Here is a 22,001-nt window from a genome sequence, read left to right as displayed (position 1 = left end):
TGGAAGATCCAGGCTTCTTGTTCTGGATGTGATGTTTGAGCTATTAAGGGACAGCTGACTGTGAGATGGGCGCTTACGGGCAGGGCTGGGGACAGGGTGGAAGATTAATTGAGACACTTGCCCTGGATTTCCTGCCTGATAGGTGAGGGCTGAGGTGCGAATGGGGTTGGGTGCCTTTCCAGAGTGAGGTGGCCATGGGATCTTGTTTTGGCCCTGGTTCCACATTGATGATGTGCCCACCAGAAATTGAGTGTACCTTATTGGAAATGCCTGGAGCCAGAAATGTTTGAGATTTGGGATGTTTGGACCCAAATTGCTCTTATTTATTTATTATTTATTTCTTACATACATGACAATAGTGGAATGCATTACAATCATAATTCAATTGCTCATATTTAACAATAAGGAAATTACATGAGTCCTTTTCTGACCATGGTTGCTGGTGGCTGCTGCAAAGTACAATAGTAAAAAAAATTACATTCCTTAAAATTACCCCCAGACATATGCATCTGTGCATTTATACTGCAAAGCACAAAAAGGTCCCCAGAGAAGTTACATTACTTAGTAATGTAATTTTTTGTAACTATTTAGTTTGCACTGGTTGACTTAGGAATGACCACAGAGCGGGCAGCTTAAAGAAATTTCCCCTTTCACAGTACAGAAGGGTAGAAGTGTAAGATCAAGAACAAGGCATTCGCAGAGCTGGCTCCTTTGGGGGGCTGTGCAGAGGTCTCTTCCAGACCTTTCTCCAGCTTTTTTTTTTTTTTCGTGGTTGCTGGCAGTCTTTGGTGATCCTTGGATTGAAGAGAATCTTCCGTGCCTCTGACTTTATCTTCACACAGCATTTTCCTGTCTCTGTGTCCAAAGTGTCCCTTTTTATGAGGCTACTGGATTAGAGCCATCCTAATGACTTATTTTAACTCAGTGACCTCTGGAATACAGTCTCCAGGGAAGGTCGCATGCTAAGGCCTTGGGTTAAGGACTCCGACATGTCTGTTCAGGGGAACACAGTTCACCCATCATGGCTACCTCTCCAGGCATCTTTCCAGAGCTTACCACCAATTCATTGGAAATATGTTGCAGGTTGCCACCTGTGGTACAATTTCCCTTTTGTCAAAGGTAATGCCAACAATAGCGTATTTATGTGCAAAAGAGAAATCCAAGGGCATACATCCAAACTCCCACAAGGCAGGGCTTATTTTGGCTTTCTTTTTCTGCAATAGCTGGTAAGTTCAGGCTTTTGAGGTGTTTTTGTGAATGTCTGAAATCATATGCCCATTTTTGTGTGTGGGTGCATTTTATGTAGGAGAATGTCCTTTTGCTGTCAGATCAAGCGGATCTGAGATGCCAAAGTGAACAGCACCCAAGAGAGCCGTAAAATCCCTCAGGAATCCCACTTCACAAGAAATGTCTCCAGCCAGTGAGAAGCAGTGGGAGAGAACCAGGAAACTCATCTACTCCTGGCTAGGGCTGCAGCCCCACAGGGACAGTCAACGCCTGAGCCACCCACCCCTGCTCTTCCCCTTAAGGTCAACCAGGCAGAGCTGTAGGCAGGAGCAGGAGGGATGGAGGTTTTTCTCAGCTTTTATCACAAGCAAGGTGCATATCTGTGAGATTGATGAAGCTGCCTCTCATAGCCCAGCAGGATAGCCAGGCCTTCGTGTCCTGCCGAAGTCAGTCCAGCCAGGCACCTGTTGCTCAGGCTATGGCCAGTGAACTCTTCACCTCTGGCCATTTAAGAGGGTCCAGTTATTTTATGGTGGAGACTTAAGGAGTAAAATTTTTTTTATTCAATGGCAAAACACAGCCCTGGAACTTTCCCACCATGATGGGGGCTTTCTGAAGATTGCATAAGATGATAAAGTCATCAGTCTTTTTAATATTGAATTTTAAACGCTATGGAAAAAAAAGATCCCTCCCTAAAACTCATGGATTCCTCACCTCTTGTACACTGGCCTTAAGTTCTCTGGGGACCTGTTTTTGCTTTGCAGTATAAATGTACAGATGCATATGTCTGTGGGTAACTTTAGGGAATGTAATTTGTTACTATTATTCTTTGCAGTAGTATTTATTTATTTATTTATTTTAGTTGTTGATGGACCTTTATTTTATTTATTTGTATGTGGTGCTAAGAATCGAACCCAGTGCCTCACACATGCTAGGCAAGTGCTCTACCACTGAGCTACAACCCCAGCCCCTGCAGAAGTATATTTTATTGTTGTAAAATATACGTTGACCATTTTGGCTCTACAGATTGAATACATTGAGTACATTCATATGGTTATGCTTCCTTTTTAGTAGCCTGAACCACCATGTCAGATTGCTATGAAACATTCCATGTGGGATGCATCATGATTTTCATCTTCTTTTTGTTGGTGTCTGATTGATGGCTTCCTAAGGTTCTTTCCTTCACCATCATGCTAACAAACTGATTTAAAGGAAGCAAAGGAAGCGTGTAGGTTCAGGTGGCTCAAGAACAGGCTCTGCAGCACTCCATCCAGCCTGGAGTCCCTGCTTCCCCATGGAACATCTCCCAATGCTGGTTCAGCTGTGACTAAAAGATCTGACCAGAATAATTTTAGGGGAGGAAAAATTTGAGGGCTCACAATTTCAGAGGTCTCAGTCCTTAGAAGTCCAACATTGTTTCTGGGGCTGAACATCATGGCAGAAGAGTGTGGCAGAGGGAAGCAGTTCATATGGTGATCAGAAAGCAAAGAGGGAGAGAGGGAGGGAGGGAGGGAGGGAGGGAGAGAGAGAGAGAGAGAGAGAGAGAGAGAGAGAAAGAGAGAGAGTGCTCTCCACTTGCCAGATACAAATATATACCCCAAAGCAACACCCCCAATTTCCACCTCCTCCAGCCACACCCTACCACTTTAGTTACCACTCAGTTAATCCCTGTGAGAGGATTGATTCACTGATTAATTAACTGAATTAATTAATTCACTGGTTAAGTCTCTCACAGCCCAATCATTTCTCCTCTGAACCTTCTTGCATTGTCTCACACATGAGCTTTTGGGGGATACTTCATATCCAAACCATAACATGCTTCAGGGATGGGGCTTACCTGGGAAGTCCCCTGAATTTGGAAACCATATGAAATTCACTGAGATTCTTGGTGACCAGTGCTACAGACGCCATTCTGGTGGCATAAGCTGAATACCTTGGCTTCCTGGAGTCCCATGGTCTTGGAAGACATACTTGCATGGTATCAAACAGTTGTCCACTAGCACTCAGAAGACCCATACTCTGGGTTCTGAAGAGGCCAGGGGTACGCCAAGATGGGAGAGCTGTAGTTCTAGCCTTGAGGATAGCATTTGATACATGGGCAGATACAGGTGGTTGTCCAAGGGTGGTGAAGATGATCTGGAAGCATGTGTGCCATACATTAAAGCTAGGGGGTTGGCTTTGCCTTGGAGAGGATGGGCAGGGACACTTCACAGAGGAGGGCTTGAGAGGACATGGTGACTATGTAACATTGGCCAGGAACGGGTAGAATGGAAGGGCTCTTTGTGTAGCAGAATAGCCTGTGCAGATCCCAGAGCCTGTGGGGTGGGGAGGGGTGAGCCTTTTGGGGCAGGGCATGGAAGGCCTAGCCTGTGAGGCAGGGCTCTGTCCTAGTGGTGCTGGAGCCATGGATTTGACATGACCAGATGCCCTTTCTGTCTCTGTTGACAATAGTATGAATGACATTGGTTGCTTTTTTGTTTTTTAATATGTTGATTAAAAATAAAAATATTAAATAAAGCAAACACAAAATTTTAGTACTGGGTTTCAAGTTTACATAATCTCTCAGGTCTTTCATAGACCATAATATGGTTTCAAAGCCTGTAGCTACAATCTTGACATTTTCTCTCATGCTTCAGTTTTACTTTATTTTATATTTTACATAATTATATAACATCTACATAGATGGAAAAGAGTTTGGCATGCATTTCAAGTTTTTCACCCAAAGGAAAGTGTATTCTTAAAAATAAAACTACTGCAAGGGAGTTTCACTTTCTACAAGAATTCTGCCCATTTATTTATTTATTTTGATTTTTAAAATATTTTTATTTTTTAGTTGCAGTTGGACACAATACCTTTATTTATTTTTATGTGGTGCTAAGGATCGAACCCAGGTCCTTGAAAGTGCTAGGCAAGCACTCTACCGCTGAGCCACAACCTTAGCCTCTTATTTTGATTTTTATTAGTTCTTTTTACATGATAGTAAAATTCATTTTGATATATTTATACAAACACAGACTATAGTTTATTCTTATTAGGACCCCAATCTTTTAGATGTGTAAGATGGTGGAATTCACTGTGGTGTACTCATATATGTACTTAAGAAAATTATTTTGGATTCTCTACTGTTTTTTCTTTTCCTACCCCCCATCTTCCCTTCATTCCCTTCTCTTCTATATCTCTTCTTCCAACCCCCCACCCCCATTGTGGGTTAGCTTCCACATATCAGTGAAAACATTTGACCTTTGGCTTTTTGGGACAGCTTATTTCACTTAGCATGATAGTCTCCAGATCCTTCCATTTACTGGCAAGTGTCATAAAGTCATACCTCTTTATGGCTGAGTAATATTTCATTGTATACATACCACATTTTCTTTATTCCTTCATCTGTTGAAGCTCACTTAGGGTGGTTCTATAGCTTAGCTATTATGAATTGAGTTGCTTATTGATGGACTACAATGAGACACTGTAGTATGCTGATTTTAAATCTTTTGGATATATATTAAGGAGTTGGATAGTTGGATCAACTGGTGATTCTATTCCTAGTTTTTTGAGGAATCTCCATATTGCTTTCCAGAGTGGATGCACCAATTTGCAGTACCACCAGCAATGTGTAAGTGTACCTTTCTTCCCACATCCTCACCAACATTTACTGTTACTGTAAAAATACAATTTGTTGTTGTAAAAATACAATTTTTGATAATTGCCATTCTGATTAGAGTGAGATGAAATCTCAGTTTAGTTTTAATTTGCATTTCTTTAATTGTTAGAGATGTTGAATATGTTTTCACATATTTGCTATTTGTATTTTTTTCTTCTGAGAAGTGTCTGTTCAGTTCCTTTGCCCATTTATTGATTAGGTTATTATCATTATTTTGATGCTAAGTTTTTAAAGTTCTTTATATATCCTGGAAATTAATGCTCTGAGTTGCAGGTGGCAAAGATTTTCTCCCATTCTATGGGGTCTCTATGTTCTTGATTTTTTTTCTTTGCTGTGAAGAAGCTTTTTTGTTTGATACCATCCCATTTATTGATTATTGATTTTATTTCTTGTGCTTTAGGAGTCTTGTTAAGGAAGTCAGTTCCTGAGCTGATATTTTTTGAATTTTGAGCTAGCTTTGCCTTTCTGGGCCATTAGCTTATGTTAGAAAATCCTCTGTGTTAGATAATATAAGAACATGTTCTGGGTTTTAGTTGCTAATGCATTCTTGAGGACTTTTGCACTATGTTCATGGAGGATGTGTTATAGGTGGACACAGTATCTTTTTTTTTTTATTTTTATATGGTGCTGAGGATCAAACCCAGTGCCTCACACATGCCAGGTGAGCACTCTGCCTCTGAGCCCAAACCCCAGCCCGGTCTGTAGTTTTATTTATTTAATGATCTAATATCACATGGTGTCAGGATAGAGTTGGGAGTCTTCTTCTGGCTGGAAGAACCAGGAGAACCCTGGGTAGAATGGCATAACCTCTTCTGAGCCCTGAGTTTTCTTTGAAGGTTTTATAAATTTAAATTTCTTTAATAGAAGAAAAATAGGATAATAGTATAACCTATTTAGGTTATCCATTTCTTCCTGAGTTTTGGTAGTATGTGTCTTTCATGGAATTGGTCCAAGTAATTTAAGTTATTAAATTTATGGGGATAGATTTTTTTGGATAACTTTAATTATCCTTTTAATGTCTATATTTGTATTCTTTCATTCCTGAAGTTGGTAATTTGTGTCTTTTCTTGCTGATCAGTCCGGCTAGAAGCTTGTCAACTTTATGAACTTTTCCAAAGAGGTAGATTTTAGTTTCATTGGTTTTCTCTATTTTTGCTCTTATTACTTTTTGCTTTGGGCTAAAGTTTCTTAAGGTGAAAATTTTGATTATTGGTCTAAGACTTTAAAAAAATTATTAGTTTTTTATGGACCTTTATTTATTTGTTTGTTTATATGTGGTGCTAAGAATCAAACCCATGGGCTGAAGTTGTGGCTCAGCGGTAGAGCACTCGCCTAGCATGTGCGTGGCCCGAGTTCAATCCTCAGCACCACATAAAAATAAATAAATAAAATAAAGATATTGTGTTCAACTACAACTAAAAAATATTAAAAAAAAAAAAACCCAGTGTCCCACACATGCCAGGCAAGTGCTCTACCAGTGAGCCACAATCCCAGCCCCTAAGACTTTTTTTTTTTTTTTTTTTTGTACCAGGAATTGAATTCAGTGGCACTTAACCACTGAACTATATTCCCATTCCCCATCCCTGTTTATTTTTTTATTTGGAGAAACAGTGTCTTGCTAAGTTGCTTAGGGCTTTCCTAAGTTGCCAAGACTGGCTTTGAACTTGCAATCCTGCCTCTGCCTCCTGAGTCGCTGGGATCACAGGTGTGTGCAACTGTACCTGGCTCCTACTGTTCTTTTCTAATGTAATGCTGTAGACACCCCACAGCTGTGGAACATTAGCTGCATCCCACAAATTTTGATATGCTGCATTGTTTCATTTTTTATGTAGTGCAAACATTTTCCTGTTTCCACCAAGATTTTTGTTTCATTGATTATTTAGAAGATTTTTTTTTTAAATTTCTGAAAATGGCGGGGGGGGGGGGCTTTTCAAATGCTTTTGTCACCCAGTTCTGGCTCAGTTCCATCCTGGTGAGTTGTGCACTTCTCCCTTCTGAATTTGTTAAGGTGTGTTTAATGACAGATAAGATGCTTGTCTTGGCGAGTACTCCAGGTAATCCTGCTGCAGTTGGGAGGGGCAGTGTCAATGTTGATGCTCCAATGGCAGGCATCTTCTGTCCCTGATGGCTTTCTGTCCCCTTGTTCTGTTACCACAGGAGCACTGAGATGAGTAGCTATAATTGCGCACTTCTCTAGTTCTCCCTTTAACTGGACCAGCTTTGCTCCATGGATTTTGAAGCTCCGTGATCAGTTCCTCTCTGCTGCTGTTAGGTTTCCTTTGTGTACTTTGTCTGACATGAGGACAGCTGCACATGCTTTCTTTTAATTAGGATTTTCATGGCTCATGTTTTCCCATCCTTTTACTGTAGCTTTACCAGTAAAGAGTCTCTTATTGACAGCAAATGGTTGGTTTAAATTTTTTTTTTTAACCAATCTGACAATTCCTGTCTTGTAATTGGTGTGTTTAGACAATTTATGTTTTTTTAAAAAGAAGTAATATTTCTTACTCTACATACACATACATATACATACATATTACCTCACTTATTGTATTTAACGGAATTACTGTTATGGTTGGATTTTTTAAAAAAATGAATTGTTTTTCTATTTGTCTTGTGTTTTTTTCCCTCTTGTTCCTCTTTTTCTGCCTTTATTCTTTGATTATTTTTAGTATTGAATTTTAATTTATTTACTGTCTTTTTAAAGTTATTGCTCTAGAACTTACAATAATTGTAAGTAACTTCTTGACTGTCTTAATTATTTTTTTACCATTTCCAGTAAAGCATGCGAGCATTGTACCCTAGAGTCCCACTCTCCCTTATTATAATTGTCATATATATATTACATCTACATACATTGAACCCTCATTATAATTTTTACTTTTAATGCATATTTTAAATCATTTGAGAGGGGAGAACCATCTAGTCTATGTGCCCAGGATCTACCATTTCCATCTCTCCTCCTTCATTCCCAAAGTTCCATCTGAACTTGATCATATCTGCAAACCCTGTTTCCAAACAAGGTCCCCTGGAGTTTACAGATGGACTTGGATTTGGGGGGATTCTGTGTAGATCAGCTTACTGTCACTGTGACAAAATACCTGAAACAATTTAAAAGGAGGAAAGGTTTATTTTGGCTGACGGGGGGTCAGAGGTTTTACCTATGGTCTCCTGGCTGTGTTGTTTGCAGGCCTGTGGTAAGGGAGCATAGCATATGGTGGAGCTGAGCTGCTCACCTCAAGATGGCTGGGAAGGAGAGAGACAGAGAGAGAGAAGTTCCGGGAAGACAAGATGTCCCTTTCTAGTGACCCAATTCCTCAAGCTAGACCCCACCTCCTACAGTTTTCGCCACCTTCCTAGCCTGTTAATTTATGAATCCATTGATGGCTTCATGCACTGATGAGGCCATGATCCAGTCACCTCCGGCAGACCCCACCTCTGAATTCTGCAGTCTTGGGGACCAAGCCCTCAGCATATGAACTTCCAGATCCAGAGCTTCCAGATCCAAACTCCAACACTATTCCAGCCCTGACAGCATCCAACCTGAGAAGTCAGATGTAGAGCAATGGAGAAAGATGAAGGATGAAGAGATAATTTATAAAAATAAAAGCAGAAAAGCGAAGGAATCAAAGAAATAGTAGCAGTGAAATCAAACCCTGACTCCTCAAGGAGATTAATGAAGCAGACAAAGGTCTGATGTGCCTTCCAGGTTAGGGAGAGGCGGCATAAACTTGTCTTGAGCTCAGATGAGGAAGGAGCAAGCACATTTCTGAGCAGGGCTGGTAGGGAGCGTCATCTGGGAGATCCTCCCTGCTTCCTCCTTTCCAAGGCTGGTCCAGGGTCCTCTTCTTTGCCTTTTCCTCTGTTCTCCCTGTTAGGCCTGGTATACATTTGGTGTTCAATAAATGACTAGAGACTGTTTTTCTCTTATACATTTACCACTGAATGGCTGAGTACTCCCTGGGCCAGTCCTTTACCCTCTCTGGTCCTCAGTTGCCCACTTATTCTGGTTTCTTTAGAGGATGCTACACCCCTGAGCTCAGCTCATAATTCCTGCCTGGGGCTGGTGACCCTGGGACCCTCTCTTGGAGGCCTAGGTCTTCAGATGCCACAACCACCCTCTTAGAACTTGGGGCTTCAGGGTGCAGATGGGCAGTATTGGGATGGTACATAGAGCTTCTCCCTGGAGATGGGCCAGAAATGCTGCTCATGCTTGCCTGGTGGGGTGGGTGCCTGAGGAAGCCATGCTGCTGAAATCACTTTTCCTCCTTTGGGTGTGGGAGTCCAGTACGGAGGAGGCGGTTGGCTTGATAAACTGCCTCTTTGAATCCCTATTGGTGGGAGAGGGCAGACTGCAGCCTTAGGGCCAGGGAAGTGGACAGTCAGGCAGGACTTTGGAAAGCCACCAGCCCCAGCCATGGGGGCTTCTCATGAGGACAAACTGGGCTCCAGAAAATCTCTGGGATTCTAGTCCCCACCTGAATGGTTTCCTTTCGGCTGAAGTCTGCATTCTGTCCCTTGTGTAGGAAAAATGTTGTCAGAAGAAAAGGAGGGACATCTTTACAGCCCATGACATTGATTGGCCTTAGGGCAGGAAGGGGACAATCCCTGGGCTGTTGTTCCTCGATTCAGGGGCAAATTCTGGCCACCGAGCTTTCTGGAAACCCCTCTGGAAACTGGTTCCCACACTTTCGGTATAAAGATTCCTTTGGCTGGAAAAGCCTGTCCTGACCTGATGACCTTGACTGTCCCTCACTCCAGACAATTCATCAGCATGAAAACAGAGACAGGAAGGGGGAATCTGAGAAATGAGAGGTTTTCCTGGAATTCCACAGAGGGAAAGGAAAGGGATACCAGCAGAGATAATGGACAGGCATTTGTGGGAGGCAGAACAGGGAGAGGAGCCCTGTGGTGGCTGGGGGAGGCGCCCTGGCTCCAACCCTGCCCGTTTCTTCCTGTGGCCTCCTGAAGTGGCCTCTGTGTTTCAGACCACCTGTATCCTGCCCAGTTTGACCCTGTGCCTGCTGAAGATGGAAAATCATTTCCATGCCAGGTCAGGCGATGCCCATCCTTCTAAGAAAACAGGCCCTGACTGCTGCTGTCTGGAAGAAAACAGCCTTGGTTCCCCCAGGGAGGGACCTGGGATCCCCACCCAATGAAAGAGCATGGGCCACATGCTCCTTTGTGACATGGGCCACTTGGGACACCAACAGCTGGAGCTCTTTTGTGTCCAGTGGGTGTGGGTCTGTCAGCCTGGTAGATAATTGTGAGCTCAGACTCAGGTGCCTAATCTGGACTCTAGAAGGAAATTCCTTGAGATCCTGGCCTTCCCACTGGGATCCTTCCTGGCCTTATCACCAAGAAGGTCTTTGTGATTTATAAAGGCCCACATCACCCATGGCTGGCCTTTCAAGGCTTCCTCTGTCCTTGGATGTTGTTAGGGGCCATCCTGCTTCCTCGCTGCCACCTCTGCCCCTGCCCCTTCAATTCTGAGCCCACTCTACCTGCCTATTGCAGAGACTCTGGGGAAAACTGAGTGGTACCTTTGGTCATGACACCAGGCTCAAACCCCTGTATTGACCTGTCATTCATTTGTTCATTTTTTTTTTTTTTTCCAAGTGGTGCCTACAGTAAGTACATCTGGCATCGAGGCTCTGGGATGGAGTTGGGATCACAGTCCAGAGGGTAAAGCACTCAAGCCACAAATCATTTTGTCTCTGCCCCAGGGCCACAGCTTCAGTTCCCTGTGGGACATTCGAATGTCTGGGCCTCATTGTTACCTCCGAGTCAGTGTGTCCAAAAACCCAACTCATGTTGATCATATTAAAAACAAAAACCAAGCAGAAAATATCCAAACTCCACAGAGTGGAAGACAGGTATTCAAAGCAGAGGGGTCCTCAGCACACAAAGATGGAAACAGCCTAGATGTGCATCAGTGGACAAATGATCCCTCCCAACAATAAGAGCATTATTTGGCCACAAAAGGGAATGAAGCTCTGACACATGCTCTGATGTAGATGGGCCTTTGGAACATGGTGCTGAGTGAAAGAAGCCAGATGGAGGGTTGAGGTTGTGGCTCAGGGGTAGAGCGCTTGCCTAGCATGTGTGAGGCCCTGGGTTCAATTCTCAGCACCTCATAGAAATAAAATAAAGGTACATTGACAACTTAAAAAAAAAATAAAGCCAGATGCAGAGGCCATAGGCACCATTCATATGAAATTCCAGAACAGCAAATCCACAGCAACAGGAAGCAGATCAGCAGCTGCTTGGGGCCGGAGGTGGTGGTGGCTGATGGACTCCTTTGAGGGATGAGGGTGTCTTGGAGCTGGATAAAAATGATGGTCACAGTCTTGTGAATGTACTTTTTTTTTTTTTTTTTTGGTACCAGGGGTGCTGGGCCACATAGCCAGCCCCTTTAATTTTTTTCTTTAGACAGGGTCTTGCTTAGTTGCTTCGAGTCTCATCAAATTGCTGAGGCTGGCCTTGAACTTGATCCTCCTGCCTCAGGCTCTTGAGTCGCTGGAATTACAGATGTGTATCATGATGCCAGGCTTGTGAATGCACCTAATGCCACTATGTTGTATTCTTTAAAATGGTTGTTGATTTTGTATCATGTGAATTTTGCCATAATAATACTCACTCACCTGCTCAGTGGAGGCATCTGCCAGGCTCCTGTTTCCTCCCCTGGGACATCTGAGCCAAGTGTGAGGGCTGCTCTGGCAGATCAAGCTCTTCCCCCTCTGCCCTTGTCCTAGCCATGCCCTTGTCACCTGCATCTGCCTTGTCTGCTGTCCCTTTCAGGATGAGTATGAGCTGCCTAAAACTACTGTGGGCACAGGAGCAGACTTGTCTGTGCATTTTTCCCCCCAGGCACTGTGGAGCCTTGTGAGAATGGAACAGTGTTCTGCATCGGACCTTTCTCAACTCTCCAGCCCAGGTTTCATGCTTCTGTGATGACTGTTGCCACCATTAGTATTTTTAATCACTTCCCAAAGTGAAGGCCCAGCGTCTCTTACTTGCAGTGTAACTTGTGTTTCTGGTTAGCATCCGGTTTGTGTAGGAATGGAGATGGTAGATGTGACAGTTTCTGTGAAAGATCGCTAATGAATGAAAGAACACAGACTTGCAATAACATCTTGAAAGTCGTCATTGACCTCTGCCTCCTGGTGGCTGGAAATGGGGAGATCTATGAAAAAGTGATGTATGGTTCAAGGCGGGGCAGTGTTTATGCAAAGCCCAGAGATTATGATGTGGCTGGTTGTCATGGCAACAGAAGATGCAGTATGTGCTTGACTAGCTCTGGAGCCCTGCCCTCCTGAGGCAAGCTGGAGGTGGCCCCAACATGGCACCCTTGGTGCTCCTCCCCAGGCCGTGTCCATGAGTGCCACCCTGAGAGTAAAGTGCAGAGACATCAGGCATGTAGTAGCTCCCAACTGGGAGAACTATGTGCATTTCAGCACATGAGGAAGCTTGAAGCTTCTGTCAGTAAAGATGGTGTAGGTCAAAGGCTTTGTAGAAATGAATCACCTGATAATGCTCAGTGGTCATCTTCATGACTTTCCTGGGCAGGCTGGAGGGTATGATCTGGAAGCCCAGGTGGAATCTTCACCCAAGAGGAAGGAATGTGGATGCTTTTCATCATAGCCACCATCCTCACCCCACTGGCAAAGAAGTGACTTGGAACCCCATTCTTTTCTTTTTTAAAAATTTTTTAAATTGATTTTTAAAAAAATAAATGACAGCAGAATGCATTATAAATTTTATTACACATATACAGCACATTTTTCATATCTCTGGTTGTATATAAAGTATGTTCACACCAATTCATGTCTTCATACATGTACTTTGGATAATGATGCCCATCACATTCCACCGTCATTGCTAATCCCCTGCCCACCTCTCTTCCCCTCCCACCCCTCTGCCCTATCTAGAGTTCGTCTATTCCTCCCATCCTCCCCCTCCCTACCCCACTATGTATGAGTCAGCCTCCTTATATCAGAGAAAACATTTGGCATTTGTATTTTTGGGATTGGCTTACTTCACTTAGCATTATCTTCTTCAGTGCCATCCATTTACCTGCAAATGCCATGATTTTATTCTCTTTATTGCTGATTAATATTCCATTGTATATATATATATATATATATATATATATATATATATATATATATATGCCACTTTTTTTAATCCATTCATCCACTGAAGGGCATCTAGGTTGGTTCCACAGTTTAGCTATTGTGAATTGTGCTGCTATAAACATTGATGTGGCTGTGTCCCTGTAGTATGCTGCTTTTAAGTCCTTTGAGTATAGACTGAGGAGAGGGATAGCTGGGTGAAATGGCGTAGAACCCCATTATTTTCTAGAGGAAGATCAGCCGTTGTTAGTCTTGGCAGTGCCTGGCTTGGTTTTGCCCTGATTTGCATATCTGTTTCACTGGGTTGAATCCATTGTCATCTTTCATTTTGGCATGGGCATCATGACCACTGGGTTGGATATGTGACGGACATGCAGAGAGGGGGTTGCAATAAAGAAGTTCATCCAAAGTTGTGCTGTCAACATGGCCTGGACATGTGTCTTCTGGACATCCTGTAACACTCTTTGCAGAGTTTGATAGATGACAGTCTTGCCCAAGGAGACTGCCTTTCAGGGGTACAGTAAGTGGAGGACGTCATTTCTGGGATTTGTTATTTATTTTGGTGGTTTTAGTGGTATTTATGTCTGCCCAATGGCAAAAAATAATGTTTTATTTTCATTTAGCCATGATTGTTCCTTTCCGTTTATTTGTGTTGTATTAGCATTATAACAGCAACGGAGTCGAAGGGACTTCACAACTTGGCTTTTGGTACTCAGTACTCTGCATTCTTTCATATATACAGGCTCCCTTCTCCCCGTGTGTGTGTGTGTGTGTGTGTGTGTGTGTGTGTGTGTGTGTGTGTGTCTGTGTGTTAAAGTCTAGATATATCAGCTGGGTGCAGTGGTCCATGTCCCAGCAGTTTGGGAGGCTAAGGCAGGATGATCAAGAGTTCAGAGCCAGCCTCAGCAACTTAATGAGGCCCTAAGCAACTCAGTGAGACTCTGTCTTTAAATAAAAAACACACACACACACACACACACACCCCCACACACAACCACCTGGGGATGTGGCTCAGTGGTTAAGCACCCCTGGGTTCAATCCCCCCCAAAAGTTTAGATGTCAGGCAAGAGAAGGAAAGCATTTGCAATTTTCTGGGCTGTTATTCTGTGACTTTCAAAATGATACTCTAAAAAATTTTTAAATGCATTCATTCATTAAAAAAATTTTTTTAGTTGTAGATGGACACAACATCTTTATTTTATTTATTTATTTTTATGTGATGCTGAGGATCAAACCCAGTGCCTTACACATGCTAGGTAAGCACTCTACCATTGAGCCACAACCCCAGCCCCAATTCATTCATTTTAAAAGCATCTTTCCAATGTAGGCACTGAATTAAGGGCTGGAGATTTTGCAGTGAGTGAAGCTTGTATCTAGGGAGGGAGAGAGTGGTTAAAATATGTTCTGTGAAGCAGGCCACGATTAGCTTGCTGCAGGTGCCATGAGAACAGGAACATAGGAGGTGAGGGGAAGCCATGTGGGGCAGGTGCTCTCCTGCACAAAGAAGGTGACATTTGGATGGAGACAGGAGGTGGTGGCACCTGGGAATAGCAATCCTGGCAGGGGGACAGTAAGCACCAGGACAAGTATGGGGCTGTGGTGGGCTTGTCTGTCCATGGGATACTTTTTATTCTAACTCAGGTTGGAGGCCCTGGGAGGAATTAGCAGAGGTGAGACAAGATGTGTTGGTGTTGGGGCCCATGTGCATTTAGATCTGGCCGAGACACGCAGGCATTTTACGTGGCTGGAATGTGTTTGGGTCGACCACACACCTGCTCTTCTGTCTGACCTCTCGTTGCATCTCTGGGCTTCCCTGAGGGTTAGTTTTTTTTTTTTTTTCCTGCCAACAAATCAGCTCTCAGTGTTTTTCTGGAGCATGGGCCTGTCCATCACGGATTATCTGTTTGTCTGAACATGTCCTTCTTTGCTTTCATTTGAAGGCATTTCCCCTGGGTGTGGAATCCCAGGTTGTCCACTATAAGTAGCAGCAGCAGCAGCACTTTGTTGAGGTTCCTGTCCTCCCTCATGTCTGTGAGCTGCCCTTGATGGATGCACGGGACTCTTGAGGGTGTTACTTTAATCTCTGATGCCACTTTACATTTTTCTCTTTTTGTTCCCTTTAGTTGGCCTGAAGTGTGGGAGTTTGTGCATGGGCTTGACCCTGTGGCCTGATGTTTATATATATGTTTCCAGAAGCACCAAGATGTCTTTGCTTTGTCTACATTTTTTCCCCCTAAAAGTTGAAAAATCAATAATCAGGGATATTGCAAAAATGCCTTTATCACTCACAAAAGGCAGGTTTTCTGGGCACAGAGGCCAGGTGGAACTGTGGTCCCTGGTGTACTTACAGCCCTGACCTGTCCCTGGAACATCTGTGGCCTCATTCACATCCTTGTCTGGGCCCCCTGTCAAGCAGTCTGAGCTGATCTGATACTCAGTTCCCAGTAGGCAGCCTGACACTTCTCCTGGGAGGACTTTTGGAAATTCTTATACCTGGAAATTCTCAGGATAGAATGTTATAGAATATCCTTATTGACCAATCTGAACATTCTGTGGTCCTCTCAGCCATGACCCTCAAATTCAGGTTTGAGGATTTTCTCTCATTCAGGATGGAACTCTAAGTGATCAGATGTTGAAACTCTTGGACTGTTTTTGTTAGATATTTTATTTTTTTTTCTTACATGGTTTCTATTTGTCTTTTTGGCTCTTTCCTTGGATAAAATATTCCCTGATTCATTTTCCTACTATTATATATATATTTACACATATATTTTATATGCAATATAAATTATATTAATTAAGAATGTAGCTGAGCTGTAGCTCAGTGGCAGAGCACTTGCCTAGCATGTGTGAGGGACTAGGTTCAATCCTTAGCACCACATAAATATAAACAAATAAAGGCATTCTGTCCATCTACAACTACAAAACATATTTTAAAAGAAAGAATAAATGAGATGTGTATGTGCTTATATTATTTCTTTTTAAAGGAAGTTTTTATTTTTTTAAAAAGATTTTTTTAAGAGAGAGTTTTTAAAAATATTTATTTATTTACTTTTTAGTTTTTGGCGGACACAACATCTTTGTTTGTATGTGGTGCTGAGGATCGAACCAGGACCACATGCATGCCAGGCGAGCGTGCTACAGCGTGAGCCACATCCCCAGCCCAAGTTTCTATTTTTGTACTATTCTATTAATATCCAGTGGATAAAGTTATCTCTTCAAATCTCTCTGGGCAGTATATAAACAAGACTTTATTTTTTTTGAAATTGTCTTCTCTGTCCTAAATTTATTTTCTCCCAGGGCCATTTTTTTTCTTTTCATTTACCCTGGTCTTTATTCATATTGAATATTTTCCTCAATGTCAAGAAATCTTTGTTTACATTTAAGAATGAGTCAATACTCTTAGATTCTGATTAGATTAAAAACCCACCTTAAAAGTGGAGACAGTTGGGGAAGTTTCAACACTGGGTATTTGATGATATTAAGGAATAAATATTAATTTTGGAGGGTGGTAATGGGTATTGTGGTTTTGTGTGTGTGTGTGTGTGTGTGTGTGTGTGTGTGTGTGTGTGTGTGTGTGCTGGGGATTGCACCCAAGTCCTCACATGTGTTAGGCAAGTAATCTCTTGCTGAGCCTCCTTCAGCCCCTGTGGTTAGGTTTTTTTCTCCCACATGTTTTATTGGTGCATTATAGTTATATGTATTGATGGGATTTGTTGTTACATATTTGTATGTGTGCACAATATAACAATATATTTTGCCTATATCACCCCCTAGCTCCCCTCCAACCTCCTACCCTTTTGCATCTTTCCTCTACTGATCTCCCTTTGATTTTCATGAGACCATTTCTCTTCCTTTTTCCTCTCTAGCTTCCACATATGCGAGACAATATACGACCCTAGACCTTCTGATTTCGTTTAATATCATGGTCTCTCGTCCCATCCATTTTCCTGCAAATTATATTATTTCATTTTTCTTTATGGCTCAATAAAACTCCGTTGTGTATATAGACTACATGTTCTTTATCCATTCATCTGTTGATGGATAGGCTGGTTCCTTAATTTGGCTCAAATTGTGCTGCTCTATACATGAGTTTGCATGTACCAGTGTGGTAGGACGACTTTAATTCTTTAGGATAAATACTAAGGAGTGGGATAGCTACATCATGCGGTGGTTCTGTGTCTAGCCTTTTGAGGAACCTCCATGTTGGTTTCCACAGTGGTTTTACTAATTACAATCCCACTAACAGTGTAAAATTGTTTGTGGTTATGGGTTAGCGATACATATTGAAGTATTTAGTGAAATCACATAGTTGTGAGATTTTCTCCAGCACTGTGAGTGTGAGTGTGTTTGTGTGTGTGTGTGTGTGTGTGTGTGTGTGTGTGTGAGAGAGAGAGAGAGAGAGAGAGAGAGAGGGAGAGAGAGGGAGAGAGAGGGCGAGGGGAGGGAGGGAGGATGAGGTGGGAAGAGACGGGCTTCATTTTGATCATCATTGAGATTGGGTGATGAGCACTTGGTGATTCATTGTATTTTTCCTTTCATTTCTTGAAATTTTCCACAATAAAAGGTAAGAAAGGGATTGGCAGGATGTCATGGGGGGCCGGCTGCTGGGCTTGGTGCTTCCGGCTGACCTTCATGGCTTGTGCTCTACTTGTGAGTTTCCAGGGGCAAGTCCTTCCCCTTCCAGAGCCAGGGGACCTTTCATCTGCATGTCACACCCACCCCTGGACCTGCTGGCTGTTTCCAGGAACCCTTTGAAGCCTCTTGACACCTCTCCCATTTTTTTACTGGTGGCAGATTTACGTATGTGCATATTTTAAGGTTACTATCATTCCAGTGAGTGTCTGGGGGAAGAAGACGTGTGTGTCACTCATTTGCCATCTTCTTTTTGAGAGTCCCATAAAATATTTTTAAATGACTGCATTTAAAACTATGCAGGTGGTGGTACCCTTAGGATTTCCTGGTTGGGCATTTGGACCCACAGGTGTATAAGGTGACAGTGAAATTGCTGATGGGGATGTGTGCTGGCCAAGATCTGTCCCTGTGAGTAGGACAAGCTGTCTTTCCCTCTGCCAAGTTGAGGGCGGCTGACATGGATGGGTCCGAGCCTGACATGTGACAGAGGAATGAGGAGAGGTACTTGAGATCAATGATGGTTCAGAGACCCATGATCACTACCCGATTTGGTGCCGGCCAGATTTGCTCTGGCCTATTTGGGAGTCATCGTATGTCTCCACCGCCCACAGGTCTGCAGTTGATTGGCATTTAGCAGGATCTCATACCACATGTCCTCCGTGAGACAGCCATGTTTTGCCAGGAGGCTCTGGGGGGAACGGCTGTGGCTGCAGAAGGGCTGGGCCCTGCATGAGGTCAGGTGAGCAGGGAGGTCTCAGATGCTGGGTAGCTTTCTCTGCTTTGGGTTCTGGTGTGACCTCACCCTCCTGGGTCTTCACCCTGGCTGAGTGATTTGAAGTAGGTTAAATGTTTGGAAAAAATAAACAGTTTGCTCAAAGGGAGGGTGTTTGAAGTCAAGATAGGAGATTGATCTCACTGGCTGGTGCTTGTCCCTCCCACGAGCCCCAGGATGTCTGGGCTCCTGGCACTGGATACCTCAGCATCTTCAGTCCTGCACCGGCAGGCTCTTGAGCCATCAGAAGGCATTAGTGGGTAGCTGCCAGGTTGACCTTGAGTCCTTCCACCACCTGACCTGTGAGACTGGGTCACCAAGTCCTGTGTCTGGTGCAAGACTTCATTGTGCTCCTAGAATAGCATGTGATTTAAAACTTACAAGTTGCTTATTTCTGGAATTTTCCTTTTAATATTTTCAGAATGCAGTCCACCGAGTGTAACTGTGGGTAAGACGGGTAAGACTGTAGTAGATCTCTTTTTTTTTTTTTTAATATTTTATTTACATTTTAGTTTTCGGCAGACACAACATCTTTGTTTGTATGTGGTGCTGAGGATCGAACCCGGGCCGCACCCATGCCAGAGGAGCGCGCTATCGCTTGAGCCACAACCCCAGCACTTTATGGAGATCTTGCCACCACTCCCACCTGGGCAAAGCTCAGGGCAGAGTGAAACACGAGGGCTTGGGGCACAGGAAGGTGCTGCAGCCACCTGGTGCAGGGAGAGCTGAAGCGCAGGGGAGGGTCCTGGAGTGGTATCTGGAGAACCCAGAGCAACAGGATGTCAGAGAGGGTGAGAAGGGATCTCAGAGTCCACTGGGTGGCTCACGGGCCTGGTGGCTCAGGGCTGTGGGACTCCTGTGGCCTCTCCTGGCCTCCATATTCATGCATAAGGCTGGGGCAAGTGGCTTCCTCAACTGAGGCCCTTTGTGGAGGTCCAGGGGAGGATGCTCACTCACCACGGGGCAGAATGACTTTGCATGACCTTGAGCAGGGCTGGCCTCTTCGGGGTGTAGCCTCCAGCTGTGTTGATCAGTAAGTTTTCCTCTCACAGTCATGGAGGCATGGAACCTGAGAATGAGGTGTCAGTAGGGCTGTGCTCCCTCCTGCGGCTCCAGGGGAGGACCTTTTCTTGCTGCTTTCTGACTTCTGGTGGCCCCAGGTGTTCCTTGTCTCAAGAATTGACACTCTGATCTCTGCCTGTGTGTTCATGTGGCTGCTTTTCTGTGTCTTTTGACTTATTTCCTATGTCTTATAAGGACATTACCATTGGGTTGAGGGCCCTTTCAAATTCTGGATGACCTCTTCTCAATTCTTGCCTTAGTCACAGCTACAGAAACCTGTTTCCTAATGAGGTCCTATTCTGAGGTTCTAGGTGAACATGAACACTCTTTAGACTGTGATGGTGGGGCACTGCAGTTTTTTATTTTTGGGTGCTGGAGATTGAACCCAAGGGTGCTTTACCATTGTGCCACATCCCCAGCCCTTTTCTTTTTAATTTTGAGACAGAATCTTGCTGAGTTGCTGAGGGCCTTGTAGAGGCTGGCCTTGAATTTGCAATCCTCCTACCTCAGCCTCCTGAGCTGCTGGTACTACAGGCATGTGCCATTATACCCATCTGGCCCTGCAGTTTTAAATAAGTAGTAGGAAGCCTCACTGAGCAAGACCTGGAGGTGGTGAGTGGGAGCCATGTGGAGATCTAGAGAAAGGGCATGCCAGCAGTCAGGATGGCAGGTACAAAGCCCTGAGATGAGAACAGAATCCTCAGAGGGAGCAGCAGCTGGCTAGTGTGGCTAGAGCAGGGTGAGGCACCCACAGATACTTCCCAGTGTTTATTGTGAGTCAGGTACTAGGGTATGGGATGAGCAGAGCCCCTTGTGGGGTCTCAGACACTGAATTGGTAGCCTCAGACTTGAGAGGTTGATACCAGGCATTTGGACTCACCCAACAGGCCCAGAGATGAACAGTGCTTACTGTGTGAATGAACAAGAAGTGACCTGGGGTGAGGACACTGTGGCTGGCGCAGTCTTCCAGCTTGGAACAGGTGGACTTGGAGATGCCCCTGAAGTCCATGCAGGAGCCAGAACCCAGGAGCGGGGTGGGGCGGCGTAGGTGTCTGAATTGGTCAGGGGATATATATGGCCAGTCTGGAGGAGACATTCTTCAAGACTAGGAGTCGTCAGATGGAAGTCATCAAAGGTGCTTGAGGCAGGGGTTTCTGGCAGTGGTGATGGTGACCAGGAGCTTGTGAGATAAATGGTGGGTCCCTGTCCTTGTCCTTGGGACCTCTAGAGACCTTTCCTCCCATTTCAACAAATTCCTAGGGTTTGGCTATGTCCTGACCATGTTCTCACCTCCTTTCCCCATTTCTTCTCCCGGTACAGGAAGAAAACAGGCAGATTCTGGCCCGGCAGAAGTCAAACTCGCAGCCAGAGTCCCACGATGAGGAGGTGTCGCCGACCCCCCCAAACCCCGTGGTGAAGGCCCGCCGCCGGCGAGGGGGTGTGAGCGCGGAGGTCTACACAGAGGAGGATGCAGTGTCCTACGTCAGGAAGGTGAGGGCTCAGCCTGGGGCTCTCACACACCAGATCCCCAGGGAACCCATGGTGCCTGGGGGCCCTGGTTTCCTATCTGATCACAGATGGGAGGGGAGACGTGGTCACCATCAGGATTGGAGTCACATCATCTCTACCAGCATGAACTGAGAGCGTGTTTATGGGTTGAACTTTTTGGGGAGGTGTCTGTTTTAGGATTCTGACCGGCTTAGGGAAGGACAGGACTCATCAGGGTAGCTGGAGGGACTATATGGTTCTGTCCTGCTGCAGGCCTCTGGTGTCTACTTAGGACACTGATCCCGACATACCCAGGATCACCCTCATGACTTCATCAAAAAGTTCCTGTCTCCAGAACCCTGGCTGAACTGGGGCCCAGATTCCTGTGCTCCTCTTCTGAGACAGTTCAGGAACACAGAGGGTATAGGCAGCACCACTACCCACCACCAGCACCTTCTTCATCTTGCAGAATGGAAGCTGTGCTCCCTATGTGGTCTCCTTCCTAGTGCTTAATTCTTTATGATCACATCACAAAAACTAGTAAAAGTATGATTTTTAAAATCCATCAGACACCTTCCATCCATGGTCCCCCCTCCAAAAAACAAACAAAAAACCCCAAAAAACAAAAAACTCCTCAGATCTATAATCTAAGCACAAGAAAAAGCACAGACAATCCCAAGGTGGGGATGTGACCTGTATTCATCAAGCAGGGGACTTCTGAGGGATGCCACAGGCAAGAGGGGACGGAGGAGGCGGCACCACTGAATGCTGCTGGCCAGGGTCCCAAGGCAGGGGAAGGCCGTCTGAAAACTCAGGAAGTCAGAATCAGGGGTGGAGTTCAGCCACACATTGTGGACCAGGGCTGGTTCCAAAGTTGTGGCAAATGCACCCGGGTGAAGTCAGATGCCGACAGAAGAGGAACCCGGGGGTGGTGTCCAGTGCTGTCCTCACAACTTTTATGTGAGTAGAATCTGTTCCAAAATAAAAAAGATGCTTTTTAACACGTCTGCTAGAACTGTAGGGG

General features: G+C 44.4%; 1 protein-coding gene across 4 annotated transcripts in view; it reads left to right on the top strand.

The window, feature by feature from the left end:
- The window catches only part of Prkar1b (protein kinase cAMP-dependent type I regulatory subunit beta), a 121,396-nt gene that overhangs the window by 4,207 nt on the left and 95,188 nt on the right, over window positions 1-22,001 (top strand). For 3 of the 4 annotated variants that reach the window (XM_040277355.2, XM_040277356.2, XM_078023552.1), the window contains 2 exons: window positions 4,802-4,837; window positions 20,810-20,980. In XM_040277355.2, coding sequence (XP_040133289.1) covers window positions 4,802-4,837; window positions 20,810-20,980 — 207 coding nt within the window. The remainder of the gene's footprint in view (window positions 1-4,801; window positions 4,838-20,809; window positions 20,981-22,001) is intronic. The other variant, XM_040277354.2, reaches the window with a different exon arrangement.

The sequence above is a fragment of the Ictidomys tridecemlineatus genome, chromosome 10 (genome assembly GCF_052094955.1).
Source record: "Ictidomys tridecemlineatus isolate mIctTri1 chromosome 10, mIctTri1.hap1, whole genome shotgun sequence".
Lineage (NCBI taxonomy): Eukaryota > Metazoa > Chordata > Mammalia > Rodentia > Sciuridae > Ictidomys > Ictidomys tridecemlineatus.
Note: the sequence above shows the minus strand (reverse complement) of the source record. Positions and strands in the feature narration are given on the sequence as shown.